Source organism: Bombina bombina, chromosome 1 (assembly GCF_027579735.1).
Source record: "Bombina bombina isolate aBomBom1 chromosome 1, aBomBom1.pri, whole genome shotgun sequence".
In the NCBI taxonomy this organism is placed as follows: domain Eukaryota; kingdom Metazoa; phylum Chordata; class Amphibia; order Anura; family Bombinatoridae; genus Bombina; species Bombina bombina.
The window spans coordinates 138,728,043-138,740,479 of record NC_069499.1 but is presented as its reverse complement, the minus strand read 5'-3'; the positions used below and the strand labels follow the sequence as shown (position 1 = coordinate 138,740,479).

General features: G+C 41.2%; 1 protein-coding gene across 10 annotated transcripts in view; it reads right to left on the bottom strand.

Moving 5' to 3' along the window:
• TRIM9 (tripartite motif containing 9) overlaps nt 1-12,437 on the bottom strand; it is a 390,783-nt gene that overhangs the window by 150,734 nt on the left and 227,612 nt on the right. For all 10 annotated transcript variants that reach the window (XM_053697627.1, XM_053697625.1, XM_053697629.1 and 7 more), the window contains one exon: nt 4,827-4,980. In XM_053697627.1, the coding sequence (XP_053553602.1) occupies nt 4,827-4,980 (154 nt within the window). The remainder of the gene's footprint in view (nt 1-4,826; nt 4,981-12,437) is intronic.

Sequence of the window (12,437 nt, the reverse complement as noted above, 5' to 3'; positions counted from 1 at the left end):
GTGCAGCAAAACTGAAAGGGCTGAAATCTGTCCCCTCAGGGAACTGGCAGAAAGGCCATTCACCAGACCCTCCTGGAGAAAGGAAAGAATCCTGGCAGCCTTAACATTATGCCAGGCTAAACCACACTCTTCACACCAGAATAAGTAAGCTCTTCACACCTTATAATAGATGTGACGAGTAACAGGCTTACAAGCCTGTCAATAACCCTCTCAGAGAAACCTCTCTTGGTTAAGACTAAGCATTCAATCTCCACGCAGTCAGACTCAAAGAATCATATATGGGTAGCATGGAATTGAGCCGGTACGCCATGAGATCCGATGACCCCCATTTGTTACAAATCTCTGCAAATACCTCGGGATGGAGAGACCATTCCCCTGGATGAAAGTATTGTCTGCTGAGGAAATCCGCTTCCCAGTTGTCCACACCCAGAATGTGGATCGATGACAGCGAGCAGTTGTGGGCCCTCGCCCACTCCAGAATCCGACATATTTCCCTCATTGCTAGGGAGCTCCTCGTTCCCCCCTGATGGTTGATGTAAGCCACCGAGGTTATGTAGTCTGATTGGAATCTGATAAACTGGGACAAATCAGAAGAGGCCAAGCCTTCAGAGCATTGAAGATCGCTTGAAGTTCCAAAATGTTGATCGTGAGGAGAGATTCCTCTCGAGTCCACAGGCCCTGCGCCTTCCTGGCACCCGAAACAGCTCCTCATCCTGATAGACTTGCGGCCGTAGTCACAATCTCCCAGGATGGTCTCAAGAAGGATGTCCCTTGGGACAGGTGATCTGGACAGAGCCACCAGGAGAGCGATTCTCTCGACCGGTTGTCCAAAGAGATCTGTTGAGACAGATCCGAATGATCGCCGTTCCACTGTCTCAGCATGCACAGCTGAAGTGGTCTGAGATGGAATCTGGCAAAAAGAATGATGTCCATGCTGGACACCATGGGACAAATCACCTCCATACACCGAGCCATAGAGGGCCTTAAGGAGGTCTGGAGGGCAAGACAAGCGGAAGTTAGCTTGTAATGTCTGTGATCTGTAAGAAATATCTTCATAGATATGGAGTCTATTAGAGTACCCAGGAATTCCACCCTGGTACTGGGAATAAGAGAACTCTTTTCTAAGTTTTCCACCCATGAGATCAAAGAAGAAACAGAAGAGATTCTGAATGGTCGAACTGTAGAAAGACCTGTCACAACACTCTTAGATAGTCTCTACGTAGAGAGACCAATTTCCAACAGAGCAGGAGGTGCTGCACCTTACAGAAATAAGCCACCTGATCCAACCTCCTACACACAGGGCAGGACAAGGACCCTCCAGAGAGAGGAAACCCCAACTCATAAGGAAGATAAACTATCCCCTCCAAAGGGCAGGGCGCAGATAAGAACAGCATACATGTCCACAAGACATGAAGCCATAGTATGATCAAAACACGGACCAAATGAAAAATTATCCAGACACCACTGTTGACCCAACAGAGAAAAAAACTCCTCATAGAGCAGCACACTCCGTCCGAAGGACAAGTCAGGCCTTAAGGTTTATAACCAGTACCCGAAGGTGGATGAGTACTCTGGCCTACCTGCTTGCAAGCCCAATGTGCTAGCCCCTATGTTGCAACATAGGGTCCCTGAAAAAAACTGGGTCGTCCCGAACCAGTCCATCAGATCATAGTTCTCCAGACACCCAAGAAGGATCCAAGACAAGAACTCCAGACCCGGGACCCAAAATCGTTGTAGAACGAATGACACCCTAAAGGAAATTAAAACAAGAACAGAGTCACCCAAAAGAGAGTAGAAAAAAGGCTAGTCTCCATAATCCTTTCAGATTAACGTTCCAGAGGACCACACCCAAGGGAGAAGAATGCAAAGCATCCCGAACCCAGGCAGAAAAACATCCCCTAAGCAAAAAGCTTGGAAAAAGAGACAACACCTCCTATCGTCCATGATATTTAGACGACTAACTCCCGAAGCAAGACAGAGCCTCACAGCCTTCACTTCCTAATTAAGCAGCCAAAGCCGCTACAAAAACCGGACAAAGTCCAGAAAGTCTCGACCCAAAGGAAGAGAACCTCTAAAAGGAATAAGTCCTAAAAGGATACTTCCAAAGAGACCATGAAAGGCAAAATCATAAGAAACGGCGGTATGAAGGACCTAAATCCTCCAAGCCTCCAACCCACAATGGGAAGGAACACTCTAGTTCCCGAAAAATTCAGAAACGACTGAGCATGTCACCGCGGATCTCAATGGAGTCCCAGCCCACTAGATTGAAAGGCGAATGATGACTGAACCAATCCCCCATGCTAGTTGAAGCTTGTAAAACAAAACAATCACACAATCATATTGTGATCACTGGGTGCCCTCACCGGACCAACCAGACATAAAAGGTGCCATGTGTCTGAACTAGGCCTCAAAGACAGAAGGATTTGTACCCAGTCAGGACCAGCCTGAAACCAAGGGCCCGAGCACTGTCAAGGCCACATAGAGACAGACCTTTGTAAACAGAGCAAACAAAATCACGAGTATCAATTCCAGAGAGGAAAGTTCCCGAAGTAAACATCACACCACAACATGAGCTTTAAACCAAATAAAAATCATCCTCACCTGATGAAAATAAAAGATAAGGTAACCCATAAGTTATCGCCCAGGAAGAACGGACAGACCCACAGGACCAACCCAACAGGGGTCCGAGACTTCCAAGCTCAGAACTGGAAAAGGATACACAAATCACAAAGACTTTAAGAAGATTACTTCATCCCCTTATCTCTATGTATGCAAGCCAGTCGAAGAGTAAGACTGAGAATCCCCAGACCCATTAAGAGTGGGATCCTCCAGCAACGCCAAAAAACGTGCCTTAGTAGGACACAAAGGCGCGCCAGTCTATAATGAAAGGCGCAACATACCTCCGCCAGGACAAAGCGAAACACCGGCCCTGAAGGTTGACCCCCTGAGGCCTCAGGGGCAGAAGCTCCCTCGGAAGCCTGAACTGCACCAGGAGATCCCACGCCTGACAAGCCCCGATTAACGAAACACGGACAATATTGTAAGCACACCCCCAGGAGGTGCAGATGCGCCAGCACCAAAGATATTGCCATGCGGAACCGTGTCGTAACCTCCGGTGGGAACATGCCACAATCCCTAGAAAGGATAAGTAGCGTTTGGGTAACCTGCATGCGTAGTAAGAGTTGATGGTAGGGAACTCATCTGGTGAAAAATAGAATGCCCAGAGACGGATGGCTCAGTGGGCACCCGATTCCCCGATCCCGAGGAACAGAGCACTCTAAAACAGCATTCAGAACATAACTGAAGGGCATGTATCACCCGGGCCAATTCCTTTTCTTCGCAAGAAGTAGAATCTGAATCAGAGACATCCGTCTCCAAGAATCCTCCATAATTGGGACACTGCCGTCTCCAGAGAACTAGACATCAGTGGACCAGGATTTCTCCATCGCCACGCGGTCAGGAAAACGGAAATGGGGTAACAAGGTAAACCATGCAGTCCATGCAAAAGCGTGCCCGACCGAAAAGGCCGCAACACTAGAAATAGGCTGTTATGTTAAAAAATAGCCATGAGCCGAAGCAACACTACACAGTAGCAGACTGTTCAATAATCCCCCTCAGGAGATATTAACTTAATTGATTCCTAGATACAAAGGAGCCTCACTGAGACCCTATGTTAAAGTTATCCCCGAAATGTTGTAGCCCCTCTCGGATAAACAGTTGAAATTACAATACATCCATGATGAAAGTAAAATGAAACGATCTTACCAGAATTTACACCGTGGAACAGGAACACGGCCCTTCAAGTGTGACAGATAGTAGTGTCGCCTCTGCCATGGACTTGAGAGAAAAAAGCAGGCAGCGAAACTCGTCAACGATGATTGCTTGTTGAGCTGTTAATATGAGTCGGGATGGTTTTGCAGAAAGACTCTCCCTGCATCTCCGGAGCCTAACTTTCCCCCATGCTCTCACTGAGAGGCTGACAGGACTACTTAAAACTCCAGTCCCATGCCGAAGAGTACTACCCTCCATAAGAGACCATCGAAAACTTCTGACACTTCTCTGCCAACCTTCGGGGGCGAAAGGCAAAGAATGACTGGGGGATGAGGGAAGTGGGAGGAGTATTTAAGCCTTTTGCTGGGGTGTCTTTGCCTCCTCCTGGTGGCCAGGTTCTAAATTCCCAAAAGTAATGAATGCAGCTGTGGACTCTTTCCATTTATGAAGAAAAGACAAGTCCCTGTGACCAAATGGGGGGGGGGGGGGGGTTTATGAAAAATTTCCCATGAGTTGAAAAAAGAATCACAAACCATATCCCATATACATCCCACTGTACTCTGAATGGAAACCGGGCCTCAATACAGACTGAAAACCTCTCTCTCTGAAGAATCAAATGCACATCTTCATTCTTCAACCACCTCCAGTGGAGTCAAAGTAAAGACTGAGGTATGTGTGAGGTAGGAGGCGGTTTATAGGGTTGTTGGGGTTTGGGAATATTTGCCTCCTCCTAGTTGTAGAAAAGAGAAATTCCCAAGAGTAATGGATCGTGGACTCTCACCACATGTATGAAAGAAATTGAAGTTCTATGAATCATGAAAGAAAAATTTGGGTTTTGTGTATCTTTAAGTTATAATCTATATATTCCATAAAACTGAACAGTATTGCTTCAGACCTACAGAAGAGGACAAATTCCTGAAAACTTGTGTTTTGAAATGCATTCTTAGTCCAATAAAAGGTATCACTACTAAATTACACTTGTCATCTAAAAATGATAGCATAATACATGGCATTTCTGAATGCAATATATGGTTACAAATAAAATGTCAATTTACCTTTCATTTGTACAAAGTCAAGTTGATGAATGGACTGCAGAAGAGGTGCACTATCCAGGTTTAGATCAAAATCTGTGTTCATCCTTGGCGTGAGTGTTCCTTTCCCCCACTGATCTTCAGTCAGGTGCACTCTCCGAATAAGTGCATCAGAGATCTAATGTTAAAACAAATACTTACATATTATGCTCATCATTATAAAAATGGTGTATCCGTAACAGGTATGTCTTACAGTATTCTACAATTATTTTTTTAGGTCATAAAATAAATATTAACAGTTTTTTTCTGGTGAGAAGAGACATATTTTCTCTTTTCTACAATTTCTTAAAGAAGTCTACAATTTTAACATGTTTGTATCATGTAAGTTTGTAGATTGCTTCTTTAGCTATGTAGTGCTACAGACTTTATATATTATTATTGGCAAGCTGCATGCTTGTCCTGACTCAGCTAATATATGTTTGATGGAGAAACCGCAGTCCCTTGCCTAAAGCTACTGTTGAAGATATGGCAGAACGACTTCAGTTGTAATATGAAAAAATGAGAGGTTCCACTGAGTATATAAAACCTGCCAGCATTACTCTTGTCACATGATCAGTCTGTCTGCACCTGTAATGACAAATTATACTAACTGTACTACCTATAGCTATAATTTGACTGCTGTAGCTTCATTTATTGGTGAGGGCCCTCAGGCAGTATTGTCACATTGTATTGTGAGCCTATCTGATTAAATGGACTGATCAGCTCTAGAAGTCAGATGTGCTCATTCTGTGACTTTGTTATTCTCATGTGCTCAGAAGAGGTAGCAAGCTAAACCCTTACCATGCCAGGCAAGGGGTAGTGTCAGAACTAATGAAGACCAGACACGTGCCTACAATGTATCCAGTCTGTGCAACCTCCAACACCTTCAATCAACAATAAACAAAGGGCCTTCTCAGGAATAGCATTCTGTATACTGTTTTACAATTACTGTCTTATCTACCACCCATCAGTAGTTTTCACGCTTGTTCTAGCAGCCGAAAATAGCAGCACAATGGCTCTGAATTGAGGCTGAACTCTGTGTGACAGTATAGGCCCCATACTTACTTATTTTCTCCATGGCCATGTAATGTGTTTCATATATCAGGTGCTGCAAGTGTTCCCTATGCATATATGTTTTAGTTACTCTGCTACAACATTGAATAGATAGGCTTATTTACAACAAGTACGTAACATTTTATTCAAGCTTAGCATAACTTAGGAACATTTTTCTGCATCATTTTGTAATGTTTGCTTTATTTTGGCTGAACCTTACTAATACGGTTATATGGTCCATATTGATACATATATCTAAAATGGAAACGTAATGTGTGAGGGAAATTATCAGTTTCTCTGATCTTACTATTTATATGTATGTGTTTGAGTAAAATGAACATTTTTGTTTTATTCTATAAACTACTGACAACATTTCTCCAAAATTCTAAATAAAAATATTGTTGTTTAGAGATTTTATTTGCAGAAATTGACAACTGGTCAAAATAACAAAATGTGCAGTGTTTTCAGACCTTGAATAATGATAGATATATATATTTTAAAATACACAGGAGGGCACTCATGGGTTTTTTCATCAACAAAAGTTTCCTTTATATACATGAATCAAATCATATATAAGTCAACGTTTCAGCAGTCAGCCTTTTCCAAGACAATCTACAATTGAATATAAAATCCATTAATCTAAAGTGCTACAAGAAATATGCACATTAGATTTTCATACATACATTTTTAAACATAGTTAACAAAACACAAAGTGCTCACCCACCAACAGCCCATTAAAATACAATGTGAAATATACTACTTAACTTTACCTTTAATTTCAGATTTAAAATACATCTCTGTTACCACCTTTTTTGAGAGGGGGAACCCTGTCTAAGAACTTTTAAAGAGAGAGGCACGGTGGATACACCATCTTGGCACTATGGGGCCTATTTAACAAAGGTCTGTCGGACCTGATCTGACAGTGCGGATCGGGTCCGACAGACCTCGCTGAATGCGGAGAGCAATACGCTCTCCGTATTCAGCATTGCACCAGCAGCTCTTGTGAGCTGCTGGTGCAACGCCGCCCCCTGCAGATTCGCGGGCAATCGCAGGGGGGTGTCAATCAACCCAATTGTAATCGATCGGGTTGAATTGTGGCGATGTCTGTCCGCGTGTTCAGAGCCGCTGCTTCAAAACTGGTGTTTCTGGCGAGCCTGCAGGCTCAGCAGAAACACGGGCCCTCAAGCTCCATCCAGAGCTTGATAAATGGGCCCCTATGTGTCCAAAAGGTCTCAACACCCCGCTAGATCTATCTCTGTTTTATTAATAACCTGATACATTTTCATGTCTTCATGTATATAGTTGTGTCCCTAGGGACTGGCTTGCTACCAGTTGTTATTCTACACTGATGGCCCATGATGATAGATGTGTTTTAACTTGCTAATGGTTATGATCGTTTTCCATCTTAACTATTGATTTAGCCCCATTTGAGACATGTGCCATAAATTCAGCTATACACGGCTTGTCCATATTATACAGACATTTATTGTCTGTATATACGAATACACTTTGTAGCCTATATTATCGTCCTGTTGCAGTATGTTAATGATATGCTCAGGTCATCCTTAACACGTTGATGTTATTATGGTAAATTCTAGTTGTTCTTGTGCTTACCTGCCTTAAATTTAAAACACGTCGTCTGCTGCATAATTATCAGCGATCATAAGCGCATTGTCTATTTGGATTAGTTGTTCACTTGACACACCCCTGTACAATCCCTCCAATCAATGAGTTATGTGTGCAATGACGTGAGCCCTTCAGCGGGTATTTCAAACAATGTTTGCTAGTGCTTATACACACTTCTATCCAGAATGGCGGCATGAGAAGCTGCAATTTTAACACATTAAGGTAGATATAATTTGTTTGCTATAATAACAGCAGAGTCTGTCCGATGTTATGCTTTAATATCTGTTTTGTTAAACCTGAACATGTGGCTTTTTTCATGTCAGCTTAGATTTTTTGGTGCAAACACTGTTAGGTTTCATTTTAGACGCTGATTAATGATACATTGTATTACTCTGTCACACCTCTCGTGCAAGCGGATTCATTGATTCATTCTAGTTTCAAATTGTAATATTAGTGGCAGATTTACAGTAAATCATGTTAGGATATGTTCAGCACTAGTACAGCGCATAAGGCATCTTTAAATAGTATCATTCAGACATACATATATTGGGGCCTAGTTATCAAGCCGTCAACCTCAAATACGCTGGAATTCCGCAGCGTATTTGTGGCGAGGCTGATTCGCCTTAGTTATCAAAGGCTCGAGACCGGCAAAAGTAGAATTTTGTGACGTAAACTTCGATCCGCCGGGCTCCGTCCGACACAGATCGATTCTTACGTCACTCCAGATGTTCCGCACACAAGTGCGGCACATTCTCACTACTTTTGCTAGTTATCAAAAAACTAGCAGGTACGCTCGGCACTTTTACGGCCCAGCGTACCTGGTTTTCAATCCGCCACCCCTGGAGGCGGCGGATCCCATAGGAATCAATGGGAGCCTGACCATAGCGAAAGTACAAGTTCGCTGCTGCCCGACATCCCATTGATTCCTATGGGAGCTGTCTACACCTAACATCCTAACATGTACCCCGAGTCTAAACACCACTAATCTGTCCCCCCTACACCGCCGCAACTAAATAAAGTTATTACCCCCTAAACCGCCGCTCCCGGAGCCCACCGCAAGCTATTCTATACATATTACCCCCTAAACCGCCGCTCCCGGAGCCCACCGCAACTATAATAAATGTATTAACCCCTAAACCTAAGTCTAACCCTAACCCTAACGCCCCCCTAACTTAAATATTAATTAAATAAATCTAAATAAATTAACTCTTATTAACTAAATGAATCCTATTTAAAACTAAATACTTACCTTTAAAATAAACCCTAATATAGCTACAATATAAATAATAATTATATTCTAGCTATCTTAGGATTTATTTTTATTTTACAGGTACCTTTCAATTTATTTTAACCAGGTACAATAGCTATTAAATAGTTATTAACTATTTAATAGCTTACCTTGCTAAAATAAAGAGAAATGTACCTGTAAAATAAATCCTAACCTAAGTTACAATTACACCTAACACTACACTATACTTTAATAAATTATTCCTATTTAAAAATAAATACTTACCTGTAAAATAAACCCTAAGATAGCTACAATATAATTAATAATTACATTGTATCTATCTTAGGATTTATATTTATTTTACAGGTAACTTTGTATTTATTTTAGCTAGTTAGAAGAGTTATTAAATAGTTATTAACTATTTAATAACTACCTAGCTAAAAGAAATACAAAATTACCTGTAAAATAAATCCTAACTTAAGTTACAATTAAACCTAATACTACACTATCATTAAATTAATTAAATAAACTACCTACAAATAACTAAAATTAAATACAATTACATAAACTAACTAAAGTACAAAAAATAAAAAAAGCTAAGTTACAAAAAATAAAAAAATAAGTTACAAACATGTTAAAAATATGACAACAATTTTAAGCTACTTACACCTAATCTAAGCCCCCTAATAAAATAACAAACCCCCCAAAATAAAAAAATGCCCTACCCTATTCTAAATTAAATAAAGTTCAAAGGTCTTTTACCTTACCAGCCCTTAAAAGGGCCATTTGTGGGGGCATGCCCCAAAGAAAACAGCTCTTTTGCCTGTAAAAGAAAAATACAACCCCCCCCAACATTAAAACCCACCACCCACATACCCCTAATCTAACCCAAACCCCCCTTACAAAAACCTAACACTAATCCCCTGAAGATCATCCTACCTTTAGTTGTCTTCACTCAGCCGAGCCACCGATGGAACTGAAGAGGACATCCGGAGCAGAAGAAGTTAATCCTCCAAGCGGCGCTGAAGAAATCTTCAATCCGATGAAGTCATCATCCAGGCGGCGCTGAAGAAAAGTCTTCGATCCGGCCGATGTCCTCTTCAAAGAGGCGCTGAAGAGGTCTTCTATCCGGGCGAAGTCATCTTCCAAGCCGGGTCTTGAATCTTCCTTCCGCCGACGTGGAACCTCCTTCTTCACCGACGGACTACGACGAATGACGGCTCCTTTAAGGGACGTCATCCAAGATGGCGTCCCCTCAATTCCGATTGGCTGATAGAATCCTATCAGCCAATAGGAATTAAGGTAGGAAAATTCTGATTGGCTGATGGAATCAGCCAATCAGATTCAAGTTCAATCCGATTGGCTGATCCAATCAGCCAATCAGATTGAGCTCGCATTCTATTGGCTGATCGGAACAGCCAATAGAATGCAAGCTCAATCTGGCTGATTCCATCAGCCAATCAGAATTTTCCTACCTTAATTCCGATTGGCTGATAGGATTCTATCAGCCAATCGGAATTGAGGGGACGCCATCTTGGATGACGTCCCTTAAAGGAGCTGTCATTCGTCGTAGTCCGTCGGTGAAGAAGGAGGTTCCACGTCGGCGGAAGGAAGATTCAAGACCCGGCTTGGAAGATGACTTCGCCCGGATAGAAGACCTCTTCAGCGCCTCTTTGAAGATGACATCGGCCGGATCGAAGACTTTTCTTCAGCGCCGCCTGGATGATGACTTCATCGGATGGAAGATTTCTTCAGCGCCGCTTGGAGGATTAACTTATTCCGCTCCGGATGTCCACTTCGGTTCCATCGGTGGCTCGGCTGAGTGAAGACGACTAAAGGTAGGATGATCTTCAGGGGATTAGTGTTAGGTTTTTGTAAGGGGGGTTTGGGTTAGATTAGGGGTATGTGGGGGGTGGGTTTTAATGTTGGGGGGGGTTGTATTTTTCTTTTACAGGCAAAAGAGCTGTTTTCTTTGGGGCATGCCCCCACAAATGGCCCTTTTAAGGGCTGGTAAGGTAAAAGAGCTTTGAATTTTATTTAATTTAGAATAGGGTAGGGAATTTTTTTATTTTGGGGGGGTTTGTTATTTTATTAGGGGGCTTAGATTAGGTGTAAGTAGCTTAAAATTGTTGTCATATTTTTAACATGTTTGTAACTTATTTTTTTTTATTTTTTGTACTTTAGTTAGTTTATGTAATTGTATTTAATTGTAGTTATTTGTAGGTAGTTTATTTAATTAATTTAATGATAGTGTAGTATTAGGTTTAATTGTAACCTAAGTTAGGATTTATTTTACAGGTAATTTTGTATTTCTTTTAGCTAGGTAGTTATTAAATAGTTAATAACTATTTAATAACTCTTCTAACTAGCTAAAATAAATATAAATCCTAAGATAGATACAATGTAATTATTAATTATATTGTAGCTATCTTAGGGTTTAATTTACAGGTAAGTATTTATTTTTAAATAGGAATAATTTATTAAAGTATAGTGTAGTGTTAGGTGTAATTGTAACTTAGGTTAGGAATTATTTTACAGGTACATTTCTCTTTATTTTAGCTAGGTAAGCTATTAAATAGTTAATAACTATTTAATAGCTATTGTACCTGGTTAAAATAAATTGAAAGGTACCTGTAAAATAAAAATAAATCCTAAGATAGCTAGAATATAATTATTATTTCTATTGTAGCTATATAAGGGTTTATTTTAAAGGTAAGTATTTAGTTTTAAATAGGATTCATTTAGTTAATAAGAGTTAATTTATTTAGATTTATTTAATTAATATTTAAGTTAGGGGGGCGTTAGGGTTAGACTTAGGTTTAGGGGTTAATAATTTTATTACAGTGGCGGCGGTGTAGTGGGGGGCAGATTAGGGGTTAATAAATTTTATTATAGGTGGCGACGGTGTAGGGGGAGCAGGATAGGGGTTACTAGGTATACTGTAGGTGGCAGCGGTGTCCGGGAGCGGCGGTTTAGGGGTTAATACATTTATAAGAGTTGCGGCAGGGTCTAGGAGCGGCAGTTTAGGGGTTAGTAACTTTATTGAGTTGCGGGAGGCTCCGGGGGCGCCGGTATAGGGGGTAGAACAGTGTAGTTTAGTGTGAGTGCTTAGTGACAGGCTAGCAATAAAGCTGGGAAAAAGCCGAAGGGCAGCGAGATCGGATGAGTGGTAACTGTCACAGTCCGCTGCTCATTGCCCCGCGGCTTTTTGACAGCTTTATTTGATAACTTAGGCGTATTTTTTCAGGTCCGCGGCGGCGATGTGAGGCGAGCTTAGGCGGGCGTATTGGGCCGGCGAAGGCAGGAAAGTTGACACGATGATAACTACCCCCCATTGTGTACTGTTGGATAGCATGTTATAGGTATTTCTATACGTATTTTAAATCTGAAATTAAAGGTAAAGTTAAGTTGTATATTTCACATTGTATTTTAATGGGTTGTTGGTGGGTGAGCACTTTGTGTTTTGTTAACTATGTTTGAAAATTGATGTATGAAAATCTAATGTGCATATTTCTTGTAGCACTTTAGATTAATGGATTTTATATTCAATTGTAGTTTGTCTTGAAAAAGGTTGCTGTTCCAGCAGAAACGTCGACTTATATATGATTTGATTCATGTAAATAAAGGAAACTTTTGTTGATGAAAAAACCCATGAGTGCCCTCCTGTGTATTTTAAAATATATATATAT